This window comes from Eublepharis macularius, chromosome 1, assembly GCF_028583425.1.
Source record: "Eublepharis macularius isolate TG4126 chromosome 1, MPM_Emac_v1.0, whole genome shotgun sequence".
In the NCBI taxonomy this organism is placed as follows: Eukaryota; Metazoa; Chordata; class Lepidosauria; order Squamata; family Eublepharidae; genus Eublepharis; species Eublepharis macularius.
In genome coordinates, this window is record NC_072790.1 from 79,319,999 (window position 1) to 79,346,214 (window position 26,216).

At 42.8% G+C, this 26,216-nt stretch overlaps 1 protein-coding gene across 1 annotated transcript in view; it reads right to left on the reverse strand.

Moving 5' to 3' along the window:
* ME1 (malic enzyme 1) overlaps positions 1-26,216 on the reverse strand; it is a 201,460-nt gene that overhangs the window by 40,414 nt on the left and 134,830 nt on the right. Inside the window, exon 7 of the mRNA XM_054999642.1 lies at positions 4,241-4,350. Coding sequence (XP_054855617.1) covers positions 4,241-4,350 — 110 coding nt within the window. The remainder of the gene's footprint in view (positions 1-4,240; positions 4,351-26,216) is intronic.

A 26,216-nucleotide genomic window follows, 5' to 3' on the forward strand; every position in this document is an offset into this window, starting at 1 on the left:
GGAAGCTCTCCAGTTGGCAAGGAGAGCTGCCTATCAAGGTTATGTGGACTAAGATTGGGGTTTCCAATGGCAACAAAAGGTCTGCAGACATTCCAGGCTTATGTTGCCTAGGGAATCAATGGATCGATTGCCAGCCTGAATGGCATCATGAATCATTCACAAATTGAACAAATTGGGCCAAAAAGTCGTGAATTTCGTGAAAACTGCAGCCCCACAAAACATGTTTTGCAAAACACGAATCGGCCCGATTCATCATGAAATTTGATTTGTATTTCAAATCGTGCCCATGTCTAATAAAGAATACAGATAACTTAATTATGCTATCCAAAGTAAGTAATTTTTCATTAATATAAACATAAAAAAGCTTTCTTTTCAAGTTCATTTCTGAAAATCAAATCTCATGGATCTCTTGAAAGAAAAGCTTTTCAACAAGCATTATGAGAGTCAGTAAATAAAAGAACAATCTCTCTATTCAGCTGGCTGTTGTCCTTTTAGAAGAAGAAATGAGATTTATAGCCTGTAGTTCTAGAAAGCATGTAAAAAACAGACTAATAATAGGACATAAACTTAAAATTATTCATGCCTTTAAAGTTCCATCATATAGCTTTGCCAGAAACAAGCAGACACTCTCATTCAGTGCATAATGAATAACAGAAGGAGTAGATTAGCAACATCAGCTATCACTAAGGAGCAATAACTGAGGTGGAACATTCTAAATTGGACAGAATCTTCAAGTTTACTTCGAAGGGAGACTTATATAGAGTGCATTGCAGTAGTCTAGTCCTGACATTACCATGGCTTAGATCTAGGTGGATGGATCCGCCATGTCAAGGCCATTTTCCAGGATAGAGTGAATTGGAAGAAAGTGTTTTTGCAGCTGCATTTACCTGCAGTAATGCTGGATCCAATAGAACCCTTAGGATATTAAGCAAGTCAGCAAGGAACAACTGAACTCCACTGAAAGCAGGAAGCACAATGTCCTTCAAGGTCTCCATCTTCCTAACCAGCATCACTTCTGTCTTCCTCGGGTTTCATTTCAGTTTGTTCACTTTCAACCATTTAACTGCCACAATCAGGCACAGCTCGTAATCACTTTGTAAACTAATGGTGCAACCTCAGGAATGCTTTCCTGGGAGTAAGTCCCTTTGAATAGAATTGAGCAGGATTCTAAATAGATCTGCTTAGAATGGTACTGTAAATTATCTGTCAGACAAGGCAAAATAGCCCTTGAAGGGGCTAAAAGCAACTTCAGGGGTGATGGTGATTTAGATTGGGGAAACGGCGCAGTGGGGAAACAGTTACACAGCTCTTCCTCAGCACCACTGTTCAGATCAAAGTTGGATCCTCCTTCCTCTGTTTTAAATTTATGATCAAAAAGTTGGGAGATCAAATTACTTCTCTCCAACATCACATGTAATTTGGCCTTCATCCATATTTCTGGCTTTCTTCACAAATACTGTAGTCATGTGGGAGCCACTTCCCTGGTGAGTTCCCATGCTTTTAAGATGTGGACAGGAAAATCATCATATGCACCTTTTCCACCCACAAGACCCATAAGCTTACCTCCCTGGGGACAGCTGATCACACACACATTCTCCGGCTGCACCATGGGGCAACTTTTCCCATGCAGCTTCACACGAGGGCTCCTGTTTACCATACGCCAGGGAGATGTAGAGCTGCCAAAAATTATTGATGGTCCTTTCTCCCATATTTTGTGCTTGAGTACATCATTTAAAGTGGCTTGATTTTCAGAAAGTGCTCTAATCCCCCATTGTTTGTCAAACAGCATTGTCAAAAACATCTGAAGCTGCGTATCTGTCATTAGTCATTAAATTAAAGCTAGTTTTTTTAGAACTCCCACTGCATTTGGATATTTAAAGCTCCTCGGGAACTCTTTCTAAAAAGCTACTTGCAAGTCCATTTTCCTCTTTTCCTGTGTCACTACAAATCACTCTCATCTAGGTTGGTGCCAGGGATCAGCATCCTCAGGTAGGTGATGGTAACCTAAGGCCCCATGAGGGCCCACTACCAAACCTCAAGGAGATGTTCACTCATCTTCTTGCCAAACCCCAAGAAGATGTTTCCTCAGCAGAAATGGCACCAAAGGCATTTTTAAAATTCAAAAATAACTAACTAGTTTATTTACTTTAGAAGGGAAAGGTCAGGTAAAATCAGGGGATGAAAATTTATAAGATAATTCTATATAAATATGGATCCAAATATCAATCCCCTTCTCTTCACATACTAGTGCTTTCCTTCCATTTTTAACTGAACCTCCACAGGTAGATTCCAACCACAAGCAACCAGGGAGCAATACACTCTCCAGAGCTACCTCCCTATTTGACTGGGTAGGGAAACATTTCCTCTCCTTAGAAGATCTATTCCCTGTTCCTTGGCCTGTTTGGAAGTTTGTACTCATTTTCAAAACCACCTTGCCACTTTCCCCATTCTCCTGTCGTTGTTAAAACTGCTCTCTCCCTTCAACTCAGTCTCTCTACACTCAATGCCACTCTCTGCTAGGTCTGAAAAAAGACCCTCCTCTTTATTTTTATTTATTTATTTATTTATTTTATTTCAAATTTGTATTCCGCCCTCCCCGCAAGCGGGCTCAGGGCGGATACCAACATATTAAAATACAATTAAAATACAATTAAAAATTCATATTCATTAAAAACAACACATTTAAAACAAGATGGTGGACAGCCTTCACAGGGAGGGTTTTATACACCCCCTTTTTTTTACAGCCCATGTTACCCAATCAAATACCTTGGAGTAGCTTGTCAGTCACAGCTTTCTGATTCTGTGAGGGATTAACCTTTAATAGTTGTGTTGCTGTGTATACAGCATTTTCAGGATTTTTAAAACATGAAATCCATCACACCATTCCTCTCACTGCACAGTCCTAAGCAATGGTCATTGCCCACATCCTCCACTGCAGCAGTGAGGTTTGATTCCTGCAGAGGACTGGGCCCCACCCTGTTCTTGTCATCAGCAGTAGCTGCTTCCCCTTCTTTTACATCTGTTGTGGACAAGCAGTGGCAGACTTCCTCCTCTGTTCCATGATAGGTATTGGCTGTCACTTTCCATATTCACCAGCCGACTGCTGACTCACTATCCTTAGCAAGTGGAAGCCTGGAAAGGAAGTAGCCCCCTCTCACCCCTCCTCACTCTCCCTCTGAGTATTTATTTTATTATTTATTATTATTTTTATTATTTATTATTATTTATTATTTTCATTTATAGTTGGCTTTTCTTGCTGGGACTCAATGCAATAGTAACTCTGATACACCAACAGGAAGGTAGGCAAGTGGTTGTCTCTTGGCAGTGGGCAGCAGCCGCTAATGGCACTGATGCTTGGTTGGTGGTTTGGAAGGACACCAGTGAAGAGAGTGGGGCCCAGCAGGAAATGAGGCAGATAATGCCGTGTAAAATGGAGAGTGAAGGAAGATGAAAGGTAGGCAGTACTGGTTGGCCAAGAGGAAACCAGTTATTAGGTTATTTTAATCAAGAGATCCCCAACGTCCACATCAGAAAACCATTTACGTGAGCAACTGATTAAGCAGCCCTTTCTCCCCTTAATTCAAATCAGTTTTTGCATTATGTTGTTTTACTAGGAATCTTGGTGTTAGACTCAAATGTTATCATATTTTGGAATATGATGAACTGATTGAACAGTTTTGTTTTACTAGGAATCTTTGCGGTTACGATACAAATGTTGTCATCATTCAGTGGATGTCATCTTATTTTGTAACTGGCTTACTAACTGACTGAATAGTTCTATCATATTTGTAATCCGCCTTCAGTCTTAGTGAGAAAGATGGACTACAAATGAACTACAAACTAAAATAAATAAATAAATAAAATACATTTTAAACAACATTGGGCAAATTCCAAACAAAATTTTTATGCAAGTATAGCTTTATATAATAAAATGCATGATTAACAAGAAAATCCTAACATTTGCTGCACCAACACTGTCTTAGCATGAAACATAACAGAAAATGTTTTGCATTGACTTCACAGTGGTATTAAGCCAACATTCCAGGAAGTTGCGACTATCATAAAACCAAGCAAAGATCTGATGCTCAGACCCCATGATATCATTTGGACCCTTCCATGTAGTTCCTCAAGCATTGCTGAATAGCTTCATGGGAAATCTAATTTTTGTCTTTACTTACAACATAATAATTAAAGTGTCAGTATGTTCTCTCTAAGGAGCACTTTAGGTATATTTCCTTACCCTGAATGTCATCATTGAAAGTGCAGTATTTGTTGCGGTACTTATCCAAGAGACGGAATGCATTTGTATTAGCAAAATCCTCAAACTGAATGAGGCAGTTTCTGCCATACCTAAGGGTACAAAATAATAAATATATTTAATGAAACAATGACATATATATTACACAAGATACTTGTCTTCCTCTGTATGCTATGCATTTTTCCATTCATACATGAGAAAGTCTTGCTGACAGTACTACAAAACTCTCCACAAAATTAAGACATGGCAGCAGACAGACCTGGGGTGATCAGTTAAGAAAAAAAGATTATACAAAGAATAAAAAGTTACATGCAAAGTACCATATATAGGAAGTTCCCCCTTTCCCCAACTGCAGCTCACTGAGCCCCCAAAACTGCCCCTAGAAATCAGGAAAGCTCTAAGAGTGCTAAGTAAGATGTGGGGTCTTCAGTGGCGAAATGAATTAGTAAAAATCTCTCCACTAATGGAAGATACCTTCCACTTGCAAAAATAAGCATTGGCTCTAGCCCCAAAAACTGGAAGAATGACATCGACATGCAATCAAAGCAGAGATATTTTCAACTGAAATGCAATGTGTCATCTTCTCTTGGATTTTCATGGTAACTTGGCTATTATGTTCATCCCCAAAGTATTTAAACTTCCGTATGGTTAAAAAGCATATCAGAAACAGTTAAAATTAAAAACCAAAGTTACTGTCATCCTCAACATTAACATCTGTGGAAACCATAGGGAGCAAGTCTAGAACTATATGTTGTAAAATGAGTAGGGTTAAGCAGATTAACATATGATGCACAGAAGATAGATAAACTGTCTCTCATCCAATAAGCAACAGTTTTCTCATAGAAGCAGTGACCATGGTTCTCCCCACTCCTGCATTCATAAAAGTAGTCCAGGGGAAGTGAAATCCTCTACATCCATCAGCCATTCAGAAAGATTCTCAATTTACAGCTCCACATATGCAGCAATAATATGGCAGAATGAAGAGCAAATGTCCATCTGCTTCCATCTTCTTCGTATAGAACACTACACTCCCCAAAAGCTATTCTTCAGATTGGAAACCCTTGGGGACGGCATGGGAGCATGAGATTAGTGTTGCCAACCTTCAGGTAGTGGCTGGTGATCTCGCGGAATTACAACTGATCTCCAGGCCACAGAGGTCAGTTTCCCTAGAGAAAATAGCAGATCTGGAGGGTAGAATTTATGGCATTATACCCTGCTGAGAGCTCTCCGTTCCACAAACCCTGCCTTCCCCAGGCTCCACCCTCAAATCTCCAGGAGTTTCCCTACTAACGTTGGCAAACCTATATGGGGTGAAGCAAGGGGAACGCAGCTAGAAAGGTCAAAATTTGGAGAAAATAGCAGAGCCTCCCATCCTGTGCGAATGGAAGTGCTTTTTGCTTGTGCAAGCAGAGAGCATTTACAAAGCATTTTACTGTGCTCACAGTCTGTGTCATCCTCTCCAGTTAAGGATGGCGGGGGTAGGGGGGCATACAGCCCAGGCAGTTCTTTCCCATCACTATGAGGAAGACCTATGGATTGGGGCAGGAGTATTGCAAAGCAGAACACAAGAAGGAATTCAAGGAAGCTGAGAAGTGTTTCATATAAAAGTTTGTTAAATTCCTTGCCACAAGGAATTACTAAGGTCAAGTGTGTTTCGATGTTTAACTGGATAAAGAAAACATCTATCAGATAGTTTAATCTTCTCACATTTCAGGACATAAGGCAATCTAAATTTAAAGGAATTAAGAATAAGTTTCCTGTATGAAATAAGTTTTTTTTAATGTTGCTTTTTCAAAGGCTCTCTTGCCTTATCTCTTGTTGTATTCCAAGAAAATCATTTATCTGTTCTTGCATGAAGGAAAAGTAATCATGGATCACTGACAGCTAGATCTATTTGAAGATCGCTAAACTAACCTTATTTCTATTAATTTGATACTCATTTATGTTGCATATTTTTCCCTATGGAGAAATAACTTAGACTGGGGCCTGCATCATTTTACTAACTAAAGTGGCCCCTGCAAAGACTGGCAAAACCATACATTTCAATTGCAAATGTTTCTTTCCCACGTTCCATTCCATACTTAAAACAGTGATATGTTGACAGAAGTATCAGAGAGAGACTAATAGATGATTTACGCTGCACACATGAAAAATCCTTTGGCTCTTGCCTCCTAGAGCAATGCTTATCTTTTGTGGCAAAAGTAAAAGAGTTCTATGAAAGTTTAAAGTTTCACATGCAACATGAAATCTTAGTTTACCAACCCGACTGAGCTTTCAACTCATACAGTCCTCTCCATCTGCCCTTCAGTATATCATCTTGTGCAGCAAACCACAATCTATAGTGATATCTATCCATAGTTTCTAGTTCTGACAAACCATTGTTAGTTCAACTCAGTACTACACTAGGGCCATTTCCACACATCCTTATAGGCTGAGCACACCACAGAACTCTGGCAGCTTTTCCCCAGGGTTCCACACATCTCAGTTTGCAAAACATTTGCAGGCTGTTTTCCTACCATTTTTTCAGGGATTGTATTTCCCTAGTACTTTCTTTTGCCAAGGGTTGACGGAGCACTTCTTCTGTGAATGGTTAAAGTGCTCTGAGGAATCCTCCAATCACAGCCCAGCTCCTCCCCTGAAGGTCTCAGCATGTGATTGCACATGTGCAGAGTAAAAAAAAAAATTGAAAGGGAGGCAGGCGACAACAACAAAAGTGTCTGACCACCCCTCCCAAACTGCTTTTTCTAAGAACTGTGGAGGCTGTCCTGCAACCTCAAAGCACAAGGTAAAGCGCTTTGGGGGAGTGTGTGTGTGGAGGCTGAGTTTTTGGAGTGACTCAGCAAAGCACACACAATAAGCGAGAAAAGGGTGGGAACGACCAACTGTGTGGAAATCGCCTAGCTCTCAGCTCTATAATGATGTTCAAGACATGACAGAAATCTATTAAATTCGTATTTATTAGATTCCTTTACTAACAATTGATTCTAAAAAGATAATAAGAACATGCAAAGGGCTTTGCTGAATGAGACCAATGGTCCATTTAGTCCAGCATACTGTTTTATACATGACCAACAAACAAGGCACAGCTTTTTCATGGCACTACCTCCTAGCACTGGTATGTAGAGTTTTACTGCATTTGAATGTGGAGGTTCCCTTTCCATTTCTGTTTATTTGTTACAATCGTGGATCAGCTGAGTATAACAAAGAAGTCATGGAGGTTCCTTTTAGTTGCTATGGCTAGTAGCCACTGATAGATCTATCCTCCATGAAACTGACATTTTTATAACTGCCTGCTTGAAACATTTATGCTTAAACAATTTGTCCAAATTATTAGAAAAGAAAAACAAGGCTACCTAAATGGAGCATGCCACTATCACACTATAATTCTGAAGAGATCTCCTTTTAAAACTGTGACTATCTGATCAATGCTACCTCCTAGTTAAAGGGAAGTTTGGCAACTCTAGTCATTTGGCTAAATCTTTTTCTAGGATTTCACATACTACACTGCCAAGTATATATTCAGCTAGAGTCCATAATTAATGGAATTTCTGCTAGCTGACTCAGATTTAGCAGGATACAATAGGGTACTAGAAAGTTAAAAAACAGCTGGAAATGAAAGTATGGAACACTCCTTTTTTTAAAAAAAACTGAATGTTGAAATTGGATTCATGTCATTGAACATAAACCATTCCGCTCCAAGAATTCTATAATGTCGATATAATTTGCTTTGTATTATCATCCAGCTGTAAACTCCTCACTCTTAACAGCATCTAAGAAACTACAGTTACGCTCAATCCTATGACTGGGATGCCAGGGGATCACTCATTCTGGTATGGTGCCAGCACAGCTAGCCAGGATCCTATATTCTCAAAGCAGAGAAAGGGGGAAAAAGACAAACTTGACCCTGCCCCAAGGAATGGAAAAGACAGCAACTACTCTAAAATTCATATTGATATTACCAACAACCATGGTGCTGATGCCCCATTTCAGCCATATATGGAAGCCAACCAACATATGTCAGAATGCTTTACCGTCACCTTGTGTCTCCTCTTCCCACACAGGAACACAACAAGGGAAGGAATATCAAAAACCCAGCATCTTCTACTGTAGGGAAAACTGTGCCCAGTAGGAAACTATGAGGTTCAAATTCCCTTTTAACAGGCAGATACACAAAGGAAGATATCATGGCCATTCCAATCATATCACAGCTCACTTGGAAATGCCACTCTCTCTCCCAGGCAATGGTGAGAAAGAATGTCCTGACTCCTGAGCTTTTTGCAAGGCAAAGGGACAAAGCCGCCAGGACAGTAACAGAAAAACACAAAACAGAACACTCACAGAAGACATTCTTGTTATCTGCCAACACCTCACTGGGAAAGGCATTCATGCAAGACTTGGTTCAAATCCCACCAATGAAGAAGCTGGAAATAAGGCAAACCTCGCCTTTTGAAGAACCCAGAAAGTCATTGGCCATCAGAGTAGGCAAGGCTGACCTTGATAGACAATGATCAACAGTGAATAAGCAGAAGTGCTTAATAAAAACTATCACACCACAATTAAATGCCATGTCAGCCTCCCACCTTTGGGGTGGGGAAGGTTCTCCCCACCACTGCACCTTGTTAATTTGTTTTATTATTTGTATATTGATTTTAGTTTTTGTTTTTATCGATTTTAACTGTTCACTGCCCAGAGCCCCTGGGGATGGGCGGTATATAAATTGAAAAAATAAAAAATAAAAAAATAATAAAAAGATCTTTCACTGGAGAAAGCTGTGTTTATCAACCAATGGATTTTCCTTCTTGTGTCATGCTTGGCCAGCAAACTTCACAGATGGGCTATTCTGTTTCTTGGCACAGAGGAGTTAGACTAGACTTGGCAGATTTAGGCACAAGACTGCCAAAATTAGTTATGAATCCATGCAAACCCAAATAGGAAACTGTAGACTGGAATGAAATGCTTTCAAATACAAGAGATTAATCTACACAGGCTTAAAATGGCCTCCTAAATTAAGAATATTACTTTAAATTAGAAAAAGCAGTTCAGTTTAACTATAATTCTATAGTTTCTTAACAGCAAAGGATAGCCATATTACTTAGCTGTGGCAAAACAGAAGTCCAGTTGCATATTAGAGACTAACATTTATTTCAAAATGAGCTTTCATGAGTCACAGCATACTTCTTCAGATACATGAAATTCAGATATTGTTCACATATCCTACTATATAAAAAGGCAAGCTGTATTGGCAACGACTCACTTTTTATCCTCACACAGGAGCATTGCTGACGACTCTGGCCTAAAGCCCGCTGCAAAGCACTCACTTGCTGGTGGGAGGGGGCCCACCTAAGCACTCCTCCCCATGCCTCCCCTCAGTGCCCTCCCATTCTAGCCTCCAGGCCACTGCAAAGCACCCGCTTGCTGCCAAGAGGGAACACGCCAAATCAGTTTTCTAGATCCTGTTGTATTTTTTCACACAATGGGAGTTGTTTCTAAGTATACATATATTGTTTAGATATATTGGTCACATATCTGATGAAGGCTCATATTGAAATTAGTGTTGCCATTCCATGGTGGGCAACCAGTAGGAGCTTTGAGGATAGGGACAAGGGGGTAGGGAAACAGCATCATGACACTGTAAGAAAACCATAGCGTTTCTGATGATTCCTAGAGCTACCTTCCATCACTTCTGTTTTTTTCCCTGGAAGTGAAATTGTGGCACAGGCACCAACAATTTAAAAAAAATTGTCCCACTGCTACAAGGGCTGCTAGTAGGAGCCTTCCCACCATAGCAGGAGGTAGGGTTGCTAGCCTCCCTTACCTCAGAAGCAGGGTTTAGGGGGGTCACAAAGCAGGCATGGAGCTCTGGCCCAGGATCCTTGTGCACATGCTAAGCTCATACACCCTCTGGATGCCCCAATAACATCACTTCCAATTGAAAACAAGAAGCTATGGAGTCTCAACATGACCAAAACTGACCCCAAACATAGTGTTTAGGGCTGAGACCCCATAGCTTCCAGTTTTCCAACGGAACTGAGTCATCAGGACCTTAGGAGCTCACGCATGCATGCCACTTCACCACATGCTCCAGTGGCTCCCAGCCTACCTTCCTCCCATTTCCCCCCTGCCAGTCAAGTGAGCGCAGCCAGGGGGGCAAAAGTTGGGGTGAGAGACCCCTCCCCCACCAGGGGGATGGCATCTCTAGTAGAAGGCCTAGCAGCCTTAATGGAAATCAATGTTGTGCCATTGGACTTTTGTTTCAGTTTCTTATTTACCATTCTGATATGGCATTTCCAGTACTTGAAAACATTGGCGGATGTTCAGTATGTAAATGAAGTTATGTAAGTTACTATGGATCAAATAGTTATTTAAATATCATGTTCTATGTTTGCTTCACAAAATATTGTCCTTCATTTAGAAATAAAGTCCCTCAAAATTATTGATTTTAAAACAAAATAGGCTTAACCTATATAAAGTGTTTATTGTTTTAGATTAATGCTGATTAATGGCCTTATTTTGAAAAGTATCATGTTTTAATTTATGAGTATGCATTTCTTCTGAAAATAAGCCCTTGAGACTACCATAGCAGGATAAAAATATGTTTCTTCAGGGTATCATTTTGGACCTAACCCAAATATATCTTGAAGACTCCAAATGTTAAGAATTTTTTAAAGCGTGGATTAGTAAATCAAAACTCACTTCCTCCTGCTTTTAATACATGAAATATTTCTTAGATGTTGTCACAGGTACTTCAGTTTATAACTAAAATGTATGACACTCAAGGGAGAGGAGTCACCAGGAACCTAATAATGCTTGCGCAAGATTCTGCAGTTAGATTAGGTAATTGGCTGACACATGGGAAGGCCAAGAGAAGGACTTAAGCATGCCATTCTCCCAGTGTGGGTGGGAGATTCCCCCACTCAGCCTCTTCCCCCACCAAGAAAGGTGCAAAAACACCATGTTGGGAGCAAAGCGTGCTCCCACATATTCTGGAGCACCCACACATGTGCACACATCTTATCAGGAATAACATCATTCCTGGTGCAATACAGAAGTACTGGGTCATGCTGAGGGCCAATTGAATGAAAATCAGCCCCAAATTTAGCATTTGGGACCAATTTTCATTCAATTGGCTCCCAGCATGACCCATTACCTCAACACTGCATCAGGATTGACGTTATTACTGGCATGACATGGGGTGTTCCGGAGCATGCACACAAGGTAAGTATTCCCTCTGCCCCCATCCCCATCCCCTGTAGGAACATGGCAACCCTAGGACTACTTGTCCTTGGGTGAGGGAACAACAGCATCCTTCCCTTTTCCTCAATAACCACAGATGGCCTGCAGGTGGGAACTATGGATAGCTTTTGGTTGCCTCTAGGACGACAGCGGAGGTGAAGCCCCTCAGGTGTACGTGCTTCCTCTTCCTCTCTTGCATTAATTCTCACTCCCTTCCAATTTCATCACATAGGAAGGGAGATAACCACAGTTTAATTTAAAACACATTCCATAAATCCACTGAACAGGAGGATACACCATCTCCCTTAATAGCTGCCCAAGTCTTGCTTACCCAATATGACACGTCATTTTCCTTCTCACTGATACGAATACCAACCAACAAGTTGATGCTGGTGCTCTCTAATGATAAAACTGATCTTCAGACTGCAGAGATCATTTCCTCTGGAGGAAATAGTAACTTCAGAGGGTAGACTTTGTGGTATCACATCTCCACTGAGCTCCCTCACCTCCTCAAACCGCACTCTCCCCAGACTAGGGTTGCCAGGTCCCTCACATCGCCCACTGGGAGGAAGGGAGAGCTGGCACTTACCTCATGCTGCTCAAGAAGATCCCCTGAGGCTGATACAATGATGTCGCTTCTGGTAGTGATGTCATTGCGCTGGCCGTGCGAGTGCTCCCACGCTCCGCATGGGACAATTCAGCCCAAATTGGCCCCAAAGTGTGGGAATGCTCCTGCAGCCGACGTAATGACATCACTTCTGGAAGTGATGTCACTGTGTCAGTTAAGAGTGCGTGTGCAGCTCACATCCTTGAGGTGCCTGCTGGTGGCGGGAAACCTCTGGGAGCTTGCCCCCTCCCACCAATTGCTGGGCGATTGGCGGATGAGGGGGCAAATCCCCGGGAGTTTGCCTGCCACCAGCGGGCACCTGGGAATCCTACTTTAGTGTTGCCAGGCCACAGCCTGGAACCCCCAAGATCATTTGGGGGCAGGACTGGCATCACACAAGCACAAATGTCACTTCTGGCAAAAACCAGAAGTAACATCATGACATCAGGGTGGGGTCTAGGATTTGAAAAACTCTTTTAAGTTTTAAACCACAGAATTTTTTGCAATCCTAGAGTACCGCCCCACACACATCATGACAAAAAAATAAAGAAAAATCAGACATCATAGCAGAAACCAGAAGTGATGTCATCCCCTGCATTTGCTGCCCTTTTGTCCCACCAGCAACATCATGGTTTGCTGGGAGGTCTCCTAGCATAGTGCCATAGCAGGAGACATGGCAAGTCTACAGAAATTATACCTATTTTCTCTTTTTATACTATAAAATCAGGGGGAAGTGTTTTAGTCTTGTAAAACAAAATAAATCTCTGGAAATGCTCTGTTATTTTAAGATGTTTAAGGAATTTAATTTTCATAAACTTCTGGAAATGGAGTCTTTCTGTTTTTAAAATCTATCTTTTTTCCATTGATGCCTTTTGATATCCTTTGTTTCTAAAGGAGTAAGTATACACAAATCAAGATTTTCCTAGAGTAACAATCAGTAAAACCTATTATTGAACTAATTAGATTATATAATTTAGTACAAAACTCATAATATTATTATATCCAATACTTTATTCAGTTTCAGAAGAGCTTTACCATCTTACCATTACCGGTATGTTGTGATTTTATTTTCTTCAGATGTTTTGATTAGTACCAAAAAGAAAAGACTGCTCCTAATTTCCTCTACTTTCAGAGCCAAAACAAAAAGGATATTTTAGTTAATTTTAATAGTCTCCTTTTTTAAATGTACCACTGTTCTAAATACAGCTTCAAACCATTAGAGACATTGTTAAGGAAACATACCTTGATTAAAATGCCTTCTCCCTACAGTGATCTGGAAAGATGTGAATTAACTATAGCTATCTGCTCAGAAAGTTTTCTCTCTGGGGACTGATTTAATGAGATCTTGGAAGTACATTCAGTCTAGTAGATGTGAAAGTTATCCAGTATTGTTCAGGTAGAACAATTTTACTGACATGCAGCTCCATTCAATATCTCACGTTTTTATTACTTTTAAACACGAAACTAGGAAAATGGCCAATTTTATATTGCTAAAACTGTTGTGCTTGTGTTCAAAAAGCATTTAAACATCCATTTATGGCATTAAATGAAAGTAATAATAATTACTAAATGTTACCACAATTCTGTAAACTCCTGGCAAACTAGAAATAAATAGACTACCACACCAAGGACCTAAAAGACATTCAGTTATAACAAAATACAGATTTCATTTTTTTTTTAAATCCTGTATTCATCATAATTTAACAGGGGAGATGGTTTGAGCATTTAAACCAACTTGGGCTTGTGACAAAGTAGTCTTATGGTAGTCTCACTATGCACCCAGCTCTACTTCCAAAATTTGTGCAAAAACTGGTTCTTTTATTCCATGGATATTTCTAACATTCCAAATCTGCCTTCATGTTTTAGACTAGGATTGATAGTCAATGGCTGAGACCCAACAAGAGACCAGGGCGACAGCATCAAATAGTGAAGTTACTTCTAGGGCAAAAATCTGGAGGTGAAACCATTGCTTCAATGCAATGGTGGAGCCATAGAGTTTCTTATGAATCCTAGAACATCACATTAATACAATAGCATCATTTTCAGGTTCATTCCAGTGATTTTCAGGGCATTTTTACCCTGCCATCCTACTGAGTACCGGCAGTGGTCAGAGGCTGCTGCAGGAAGATCTTCTATTTTAGACACTCATCTGAAGAAAAAAACAGGTAGTTGATTTTTGCAGTGCAGATGTGAACTTTTCCAGCATATTCTTATACCATCATTTCAATTCAAGGCCCTGGTTGTCTCCTACAAAGCTCTTCACATACCTCTCCTACCATGCTCTGCCACATGAAAACTGAACTAGGTGAGACAAATTACACAAGGCTATGCAAGTGTCAAGAATTATGTCTGTTCCTACCTGCCAGTGTCCATTTTACCGCAGGTGAACATGTGTCCTGTAGCTCTAGCCCATGCACATGTTGGGTAACCGGTGTAGTCACAGTTGCAAGTGTCCATAGTCATAATCAGCGAGTTGCCATTGCAGAGTGTCTATTTTCAGCAGCTTCCGCTTCCCTCTCCCCTCTTTTTGCCCTTAGATTTGGCTTACACCCAAACTGTTTTGCTTTTAATCTGGCAAGTTTTAAATTCTCCCATTTTCTAGTTGATGCCACTGCCTCCCTATGCCTCCCTCCTGCACCCTGCTTCCCCCTTAACTTCCTCCTTCTCCTATCCATGCAGTGTCTTTGATCGGGATAAGGTGGAGATGGGAATAAAGATCATGGCAATACGATTAAGCATCTGATCAAAAGTTCAGAAACATGCCTGATACATGAACCTGAAAAGGATGGAGGGGGGGTATTCATTCTTCAGTTCAGCTCAGCAATACAGAGCAAATTTGGGCAAAATTGACCAATGTTTCCAATGGGAAAGGCAATTCAGGGCTTTCCGACGGGTCTGGGGGGAATTTCGGGACCAGATTTTACCAAATTTTCTGGGGACCTACTTCTAACTGTTCTCTAAAGACTCCTCAAGTTTCATGAACTTCAGGGGGCCATTTCAGGGGGCCATTTTATGGGCCCCCAGAAAAGGTGCCCCCAGTCACCTCCAATCTTTACTACTCCCTCTAGGGAAAACTGGGGGAGCTATCTAGTGTGCTGGGGTGGCATTTTGCAAGCAAAGTCCACAGAATTTTCATGGGACCTACTCCTAACTGTCCTCTAAAGACTCCCAAAGTTTCAGGGAGATTGGACCGGGGGGGAAGCCATGATCTATGTGTTTCTGCAGTTGCTGTCAGTTTCTCACTGCAATAAGAACAAATGGGGTGGCTGGGTGCACCTTCTTTGAGGGGACCCATAAAATGGCTCTCCAATCTCTCTGAAACTTGGAATAGAGGACAGTTAGCAGCAGGTCCCCTGAAAAATTTGTAGATTTATTTTGCAAAATGCCACCCCCATCTCCCTGGATACCCACATAGTTTTCCCCATAGGGAATAATGGAGATCAGAGGTGGCTGGGGACAAACAGGCAGGAAAGAGTTGATTCTAGCTGATAGCAAGAAACACTGCCGTGGCTTCCGACATGGGGATTGCCCACCTCCCTTTGCATAGATGCCCCCCTTCCTTGCAGGCCAAGCTGCACAATCTCAGCAGAGGTGTGGAACCCCCATTTTTATCCCCCCCCAGAAACCCAGCATTCCCCCCCCCCCAGATATGTACAATGGAGTAAACAAGTATCCCTCTCAGAAAAGATACAGAGGAAAGTTTGAGCATGCACAAAGAGAAGGTGCATCATGGGACCTCATCTGGGAGGAATTGGAAAGAAACCCGTGCCAGTCCGAGCACAGGGATCGAGTACATTCTGGCTGCGCTGGCAAGTGTAAAGGAAAGCAACAAGGAAACACATGTAAGTGCGTTCGTGTGTCGTGCACAAGTACTTCATCTCATGTAGTTTGGCTCTGAGCAAAATAAGGGTGTTCCCCTGCAAATGGGTAAGATCAACAATGTGCATTCTCTCTTGTGACACCCACTTTGTGCAGCAGCCTACCTGGGGAGATCAGGAAGTTCCCCTCCACCCACCCACCCACGCACCCACCCATTCTGCAGAATGTGTAAAACAGAAATGTTCAGAAGGGCATTTTTATAAAGGGATTAGAACTGTAGTATAACGAACAGCTCAGGAGGTCACGTTGAATTGCATTCAATATTGTACTCCTTACTGTATTGTTCATTCCATGTCCTATACTGTACAATTACATTTTTTTCTCTTTCTCTGTAATCCGACTTGAATCTCAGTGACAAAGGCAGGCTATAAACAAACTAAATAAATATGAAGATTTGACACTTTCACTCTTGGAATCGGCAGAGGCACGGAGTGGTTAACTCACTACAGAAAGCAACTGTCCTCTTTACAGGTTTAGGTACTCCATTCATATCCATCCTATCATCACCATTTTGAAATGGTCCTCACCTGCCTTGACAGTATCATATGCACTCTGATTTCTCTTTGTTGCTTCTGCGCTTGGATTTTTCCTCGCATGGCAGAATGAAGTTTCAGCAACAAACAAGAGCATCTAAGTCTGATTATCTAGCTCCTTTTTCATTCTCTTTTGAGCCAGAGAAAATAAACACCTCATTTTCTTCAGCTCAAAGGGGAAATAACGGAGTGTTTATAGGAAGAGCCTCCACACTGTAGCATTACAACATGGCGCAATCAGGAAAGGGAGGTCTGGGCCATGGGAGGTGTGTGGAGAGAGACACCAAATTTCCCATAACATCTGAACAGGGCATGTGGATGCTGTTTCTCCCTATTCCCACCTCACTTTCAATAACAATAACAACAACATTTGATTTATATACCATCTTTTAGGACAACTTAACATCCACTCATAGCTGTTTACAAAGTGTATTACCTTATTAGGTGGGTGGGGCTGAGAGAGCTCTGAGAAGCTGTGGCTGACCCAAGGTCACGTAGCTGGCTTCAAGTGGAGGAGTGGGGAATCAAACTCAGTTCTCCAGATTAGAGTTCTGCCACTCTTAACCACTACACCAAACAGTCATGTTTCCCTGTGTAGATGCAACCCTTGTTTTCATCTGTACTCTGCAATCTAACACACCTATGTTCTGGAACACTGGGCCTTATGTACTCTCTTTATAATAGTGCTTGAACCTCTTCTTTCTTGTTGTCTGCAGAGCGTGTGTGTTCCTGTCAACTGAACATAACACTTCTTATATCTGATTAAGTGGGCTCTAGTTCATGTCACAATCAAACCTCTATTCCTCAAAGGATGCAAAACTGGCCATGCAACATCTTGTACTAGACAAACTTTCTGTAGGTTTTGAGACACATGGATAGCCATCCAGAAATGAACAGCCTTTTTTGTGTCAGACTCTTCTTTTTAAAAGAATTTTTTAAAAAGAGTTTGCCCTTCTGTTTCATGGAATGTAATAGGCATTCCTTATTTCAAAACCCAAAATCTTTAAGTAACATCAAGATACAACAACCTGGTTAAGTCCACAGAATAAAAGCAATGTTGTCAATTCCATGTTTTAAACATTTTGAACTGGCTTCCCTACTTTTATGAATGTTGCCATCTTGCCTCTCTTTATAGCTGTATAACTTTGTCTAGAATAGTTTGAAATGTATAATTTTGCCTAAAATTCCATTACTGTGTGATAAGAGGAGGCAATACTTCTCAAAGGACAGCACTTCAGGGACATCTAAAATCAGCCTTTGGTCTTGGCAGATGCTACAACTTCCCCATTTCATTAGAAATTTGCCTTAATATTACTGTTGCTTAGTTAATTTACATGTTGTTAATGGTTGATCTGAAAGACAAACATATAATGAAGAAAAGTAAACACAGAATCATAGAATCATAGAGTTGGAAGGGGTCTTACAGACCATCTAGGCCAACCTCCTGCCCAATGTAGGAACAGCCTAAAGCATCCCTGACAAGTATTCGTCCAGCCGGTCCTAGAAGACTACCAATGAGGGGGAACCCACCACCTCCCTAGGCAGCCAATTCCACTCCTGGATTATTCTTAACATAAAGAATCTTTTCTTAATGTCCAGCCAATACCTTCCCTCCTGTAGTTTAAACCCATTGTTTCAAGTCCTATCCCCTGTTGCCAAAAGGAACAGCTCCCTTCTCTCCTCTAAGTGACAGCCTTTTAAATACTTAAAGAGAGCAATCATATCTCCCTTCAACCTCCTCTTCTCCAAACTGAACATTCCCAAGTCTCTCAGTTTTTCCTCGTAGGGCTTGGTCTCCAGGACCCTCCCTGATCACCCTGGTTGTTCTCCTCTGCAACCGTTCCAGTTTGTCCACAACCTTTTTGAAGTCAGGCCTCCAGAACTGCTCCAGGGTTGAATCCACACATCCCAGCATAGCACTAAACTGTTGGAATGATAGCGTCTTCCTGGTACAATTTCTGACATCATTGCGCCATGAGAGCAGAATCGTGGCGCGATGACATCAGAAGTCACACCGGGAAGATGCTATCATTCCGATAGTTTAGCACTATGCTGGGACATGTGGATTCAGCCCAGGTGAGGCTTGACCAAAACAGTTTATAGTGGGACAATGACATTTTGTGATTTGGATGTTATGCCTTTGTTGATATACCCCTAGATTGCATTTGCCTTTTTTGCTGCTGCATCACACTGACTGCTCGTATTTACTTTCCCATCCATCTGTATCTCAAGATCATGTTCACACAAACTGCTACCCAGAAGTGTATTCCTCATCCAGTGTGCATGCTTTGCATTTTTGTTACCCAGGTGGAGAACCCAGCACTTATCTATGTTAAATCACATCTTATTCAAATTTGCCCACTTTTCCAGTATGTTCAAATCTCGTTGAATTCTATCCCTATCTTCAAGGGTGTTTGCTACTCCTCTCAATTTGGTGCCATCTGCATTCAGATCATTTATAAAAATATTGAAAAGCAGTAGGCCCAGAACCAAGCCCTGTGGCACTCCACTGGCCACCTCCCTCCAATCAGACGTGATGCCATTGACAACTACTCCTCGGGTACATTTAGAGTTCAATCCCCAGTCTACCCATCAGAACAAGAGGAACCCTGTCAAAAGCTTGACTGAAATCCAGATAAACTGCATTGACAGTATTCCCATGAGCTAGTAAGCCTGTCACTCGGGCACAGAAGGAGATGAAGTTAGTTTGGCAGGACTTGTTGGGGACAACTTCGTACTGACTTTCTCGTATAACCATGTTGTCCATAAGATGCTTGCAGACTGATGTCTTTAATATCTGATCCAGGATCTTCCCTGGGACAGAGGTCAGGCTGACTAGCCTGTCGTTCCCAGGAATGTCCTTTTTCCCTTTCTTGAAGATTGGGATGACAATCTTCCAGTCTTCCGACACATCACCTGTCCTCCAAGAGGCCTAGAAGATGATCAACAAAGGTTCTGCAAGCTCTTTTGAAAAGCCTTTAAGCACTCTTGGGTGCACCCCACCTGGCCCACGGGATTTGTACACATCCAGTGCAGCAATGCACTTCTCGACAATTTCTCAGCCCATATCAACTAGCAGCCCCGAAGCCATGCCTTGCCAACTGCCATCTCTGGGTGGGCTTGTTCTCTCCTTCAGGGAGAAAACTGAGGCAAAGTAGGCATTGAGCCTTTCTCTCTTCTTCTCTCTATCTTCTCAGAGTTACTCTATTTTCACCCAGCAATTGGCGTATCGCCCCCTTCACCTTCCATTTGCTGCTCTTCACATACGCGAAGAACGTCTTTTTGTTATGCCGCCCCCCCACCGCCTCCCCCAGCCAGTCTCACCTCTTTCTGAGCTTTGGCGTGTCCATTAGCTGGCCTACAGTACCAAGCAACCCCTAGAACTTCTTTGGATGCATTTCCTTCCATTTCTTGAACATGTATTTTTTCCTCCTTAGCTCGCCACAGGAGCTCTCTGTTCATCCACATGAGCTTCTTAGATCCTCTACCACATTTCTGTCTTGCTGGAACGCAGATAGTTTGAGCCTGCAAGAGCTCTTCTCAATACAGGCTCAGAGCCAAACTACAAGTGACGCCTGACACAGGTTGGACACTTGTCAGCTTCCTTCAAGTTTTGATGGGAAATGTAGGCATCATGGTCTTGCAGCTGTAATGGACAGTCAAGCTGTAAAACCAGGACGCCTACATTTCCCATCAAAACTTGAGGTAAGCTGACAAGTGTTCAACCTGTGTAAGGCGTCACTTGTAGCTTGGCTCTCAGTTTCATCTTTAACCATACAGGCAAATGTGACTGAACATTGTCCAGCAGTAGTTTTAGCTGAGAGACAAACAGCAGCTAAATAAAGATAAAGAGACCCGACACTAGATAGGTAGGATGACAGATTATCACTATCATGTGGGGTGGGGAACACAACATGTGAAATAGTGTAAGACATCTCTCATTCTCACACACAAAGCTATGTGAATTTTTTAAGACAGCTAGTGAAGTTATATTTTAAAATTACTATAAATCAAACTTTAGAAATTCTCCAAAGTTTTCATTTAATAATTAAATGTTTTCTGTTGGTAGCTTTTATGAATACAATCACTTATCAACTGAATACAAGACACTGACTGGAATGATATAAACAGAATTAATAACAGCGTAGGAGCAATGCTTAGGACAGCAGGGTATGTGGCTACAATCTGAGTCAGAACCACCATACATTTTTTGTGCGATATTCTGCAGTATTTAAATTATTAGCAGATGTCAATGGAAAGAAGTCTGGTCTCTGTCTCTCTCTTATATGTGAGTGTATTAATCACTATGCTCTAAAATAAGCTAAAAAGATAACATCTCGCTGAGTCCTTCATATTCAGCTAATTATGTTCTTTTTTTAAACTTCTGCATCATTCTGGGGTCAATTCAATTGAGGACTAAAAACAAAAGATTTAAATTAAGTGCAAATGTTTTGACGCTCATTTTGCACACTCGCCATTTTTTAATGTTGGGTCACAGGGTACGAGACCGAACCAAATCAGTTTCCAGGGCCTACTGTAACATACTGTATCCCATCTTGAGGTATTAACTAGGATGGGGGGGGCGCTAGAGAGACAGACATTGTTGTGATAACACACCAAGAAATGTTAAAGACCACAACAACATCAGACAAAAAAACCCTCTCTCCAACAGCATGTATATAAATCTTGAATGGCATATAAAGCCTTCATATGCAGGTTCTGGGTTACACTGAAGTAAGGGGAAGAAATGGGGATTTGGAATGGTAAGGTATAGCCCAGTCTCATCAGATCTTGGAAGTTAACTGAGTAGTCCTTGGATGGGGGACCCCAGCAAAGACTCGATGGCCAGCCCCCCCTGCTTCTCACCTTCAATACCCCTTGCTGGGGTCACCATAAGTCGTTTTTTCTTTTTATTAATATCTGTAATTGGTTCATAAAAGGTTTGACTTTATAATAACACCTATTTAATCATTACTATAATAGAACCTATTTCAAATATTATCTTTAACAATAATCTGATTATTATGAAAAAAAAATACAATCGTTTATGTATATATAAAGAATTTTCAATAATAATGCCAGGTTTTAAGATATCATTTAAGTATATTAACCTCTATTTGAAATCCAAAGATGAAACATTTATTTGTAAGAAAATTTATTGTTATCATGGTATGTAAACCATCATTAATATATATAACAGAAAATTTATTAGATACCAATGTATAACAACTTTCCTTTAATATTGTAACTGTTTATTAAGCATAACTAAATAAAAATTTGGGTTTTTTTTTAAAAAATGGTTATGTTACTTAAATAAGTAGCACTGTAGATCAGCCATTTAAATGAATTTAAATAAATAAGCAAAACTAGTTGAGCTCACACTCAGTTGTTTTTGTTTTTATCATCTCATGTTGTATTTGGAGCTGCCGGGGCAATTTACTGATCACAACTATCACGCAATTGGGGGTGTGGCTTTGATGGTGAGCCGTGCAGAAGCCATTATCTGTTGCTCCCACGTCTCTCACTCTTAAAATAACTTTAACTTATTAATTTGAAACAAATTACCTTGGAAAATGCCACACAAGGCTTCGAAGGCTAAACAGAAACTAAAAAGAATGTCAGGCGAGCTTCTTCGTTGGAGGACTTTTTTGCTTCAGCAGAAGCAGCCAGCACCTCCATAGCCTCATCGAGCCACGGAGATATAAACAATGCAGGCTCGCTCCTACAACAACATTCTTATTAGAAGCCTTGGAGAAACAGTGTTAAGAATTAAAACAAGATATGATGGACATGATAACCCCTTTAGCTCAGTCTGAATGAACTGGAGACTCAGCATAAGCAAACTGCTCAAAAAGCAGAAGAAGCTTTAAAGAAAGTTGCCAGCTTGGAAAAAAAGATTGGAATACTCAAGATGGCTGGTCCAGAGAAAAAATCATGATACTGGATTCTCATTTAAGAGATAAAAATTTAAAATTTCGTGGGTTTTCATCAGCAACGGAACTCACTATTTTTATGGTGTCCTGGTTAGCTACTTCGCTAAAACCGGAGGAGGGGGTGATGCCTTTAACTGTGAGAATCTACCAAGTCGGCAAAACAACAAATATTTCTGAGGCAGCCTCTCTCAGTAGAGATATAGTGCTGGAGTTTACTGAGTACCAGACCAGGAGGAGCACGCCAGCAGAACAGCTTAGAATTCCAAGAAAAACAGGGTTAACATACCTGTAACTTATGTTCATCGAGTTCTTCTGTGCTGACACACATGGGGACTGCGCAGGCGCAGGCCAGCCGCCGGAGAATTTTCTAGAGCTTCCATGGCTCCGAAGGGGCCGTTTGTCGCGCGCCTCAGCGACCGTCTTCCCGCCCAAACGGTCACGTGATCCTCCAGCGACCAACGGCCCCTTCCCTCAGTTCTCCTTTGCCGCCGCTAGACCAACACACTTAGCCGTAACACCGTAAAACACATCAGATTCAGTTACAGCCACCACATCTTTGTGCATTGGAATTCACAGCGGGGTAGGAGGGAGGGTTGTGTGTCAGCACAGAAGAACTCGATGAACATAAGTTACAGGTATGTTAACCCTGTTTTCATCTTCGTTCTTCGTTCTTCTGTGCCTCCACACATGGGAGTGTACCAAGCTTCACACAATAAGGAAGGTGGGGTGTTTATTGAACAAACAAGAACAACATCAAATAGAGAACAAGAACAACATCAAATAGAGATGCATATATACATCTATGTAAACTGTGCAGTGATACATCAGTACTCAATATTTACACATATATACACCCAAATACACATATATACACCCTGTCACTCAAGGGTACCTAGCAGGTACGCCAAGAAAGTCTTCCCCAGACTCCCTCAGGAAAAAAGGGAGTGTAGGACAGCCTTGGCCACAGATACATCCTGCTCCGCATTGACATCAATGGCGTAATGCCTGACAAAGGTGTCTGCAGAGGACCATGTGGCTGCTTTACAAATGTTTACCAGGGGCACCCCCCTGAGGAGTGCCGAAGAGGATGCTTGGGACCGCGTGGAGTGGGCTCTGACATGAAGCGGGCAAGCCACCCCTGCCAGGGAATAGGCCTTGCTAATGGCCGCCACAATCCACCTAGACAGGGTCTGTGAGGAAGCCCTGTTACCCTTGTCCTTGGCCCCAAAACATACAAACAGGTGAGGACTGGAGCGGAATCCCTTCGTCCTATCCAGGTAATAGGCTAGGGCCCTCTTCAAGTCTAGGGAATGGAGGGCCTTTTCCCCTTTAGAGGAAGGTCGAGGAAAGAATGCAGGCAGTGAAATATCCTGCAAGAGGTGGAAGGCGGACACCACCTTGGGCAGAAACCCGAGGCAGGGACGCAGGACCACCTTGTTGGGATGAAACACAAGAAAGGGAGGGTCAGACCGCAGTGCAGACAGCTCACTGACCCTTCTGGCCGACGTCACGGCCACCAAGAATGCTACCTTGTAGGATAGCACATCCACGGGGCAGGTAGCCATAGGTTCAAACGGAGGCAACATGAGACGTGAGAGTACCAAGGACAGCGACCACTGAGGCACTGGTGCCGACACAGGTGGGTAAAGATTATACATGCCCTTAAGGAACTGGCGGGAGTGTGGGTGAGAAAACACCGTAGCACCCTCAACTCGGGTGTGAGCAGCTGATATCGCTGCCAGGTGGACCTTGAGGGAGGAAACCTTCAAGCCCAGGCCACGCAAGTGGCACAAATACTCGAATACAACCCCCAAGGGACTGCTGTCAGGCACCACTCCTTTAGCAAGTGCCCAAAGTTCAAACCTGCGCCACTTGGCCGCATAAGCGCGCCTACTGGATGGCCGACGAGCATTCAGGAGGACTCTCTGTACCTCGTCAGTAAAGCCTACAGGGGAGGAACGATCCGCCAAGCCGTCAGGTGCAGCTTCCTGGGATCGTGGTGGACCAGGCTCCCGTTCAGGAGAAGGTCCTGCCGAGGGGGCAGACTCACATATGTCCGTTGGGACATCCGCAGGAGCTTCGGGAACCAAACCTGCCGTGGCCAAAAGGGGGCCACCAGGATGCAGTCCGTCCTGTCCTCCTCTATCTTGCACAGGACCCTGGGAATCAAGGGGAATGGAGGAAACATGTAGTGCAAGCCCTGCGTTCACGTAAACTGGAAGGCATCCCCAATAGAGAGGGGGTCGCTCCCTGCCCTGGAACAGAACGTGTGGGCCTTGGTGGTCGCCGCAGTGGCGAACACGTCTATCACTGGATGACCCCACATCTGAAAGATCGGCCCAACACACTCTACGTTCAGTTCCCACTCGTGGTCCAGCAAAGGGACCCTGCTGAGGGCATCTGCCCGGGCATTGTCTGACCCAGCCACGTGTATAGCACGGAGCGACACGCCGTTCCTGATAGCCCACTGCCAAGTGAGCGTGGCTTCCCGGCACAGGGCCATGGACACTGTGCCCCCCTGCTGATTCACGTAGTACATGGCAGTCGTGTTGTCCGTCTGCACCAACACCTGACGATTTCTCAGCAGTGCTGTAAGAGACACAAGTGCGAAACGAATGGCCCTTAGTTCAAGCACATTGATATGGAGGGTCTTTTCCCTCTCAGACCAGACATCTTGTACAGACACATCACCACAGTAAGCCCCCCATCCCAACAGAGAGGCATCAGTGGTAACCGTGACGTCATGGTGCTGATACCCAAAGGGGGTCCCTCTAAACAAGTTGTCATCAGACAGCCACCAGTCCAAGGAGGAGAGGATGACCCTCGGGATAGAGAATTTGAGGGACGGAGGGTGCAGCAAAGCATCGTACCTCCGCACAAACCAGTTCTGGAGCGGGCGCATACGCAGCCTAGCAAAGGGCACCACAGAGGTGGCCGCTGCCATATGCCCTAGTAAGCACTGGATAGTGCGCACAGACTGGAACCGGTTCCTCTTGAACATGGACACTAGACTCCTTAGGGACCGAGCCCTCTCCAAGGGGAGCAGGGCCTTGCCCTCCACAGAGTCTAACAGTGCACCAATGTAGGACACCTTGCAGTTGGGCACCAGTTTGGATTTCTCAAAGTTCACCAGGAGCCCCAGGCGTTGGCAAGTGCTAAGCACCAAGTCAATGTCCTGCACCAGCCTAAACTCCGATTCAGCCACGATGAGCCAGTCATCGAGGTACGGAAAGATGGTACAGCCTTCTTCCCATAGGAAGGAAACCACAGGGGCCACACATTTCGTGAACACTCGTGGGGCAGTGGACAGGCCAAAGGGGAGCACCTTATACCGGAAAACCCTTTGCCGGTAAACAAAGCTCAGGTATTTCCTGTGCTCCTCCCGTATCCCCACGTGAAAATATGCGTCCTTTAAGTCAAGAACCGCAAACCAATCCCCCTGTTTCAGCAAGGCGATCACAGCCGCCAACGTAACCATTTTGAATTTGGTCACCTTGAGGAAGGCATTAAGGCCCCTCAGATCTAAAATGGGACGTAAGCCCCCATCCTTCTTAGGGACCAGGAAGAACCTAGAGAAGAAACCCTTTACGGAGTCCTCATAGGGCAATTCTTCCACAGCACCCTTGGCCAAGAGCGACACGATCTCCGCATCCAGCTCGGCCATAGTGTTATTGACAGCCGTCAGGGGTGAACCGCACCTAGGCAGCTCAACGAACTCCAGCCCGTATCCCATTTCAACAATTGTTAAGACCCATGAGTCAGATGTTATTGAC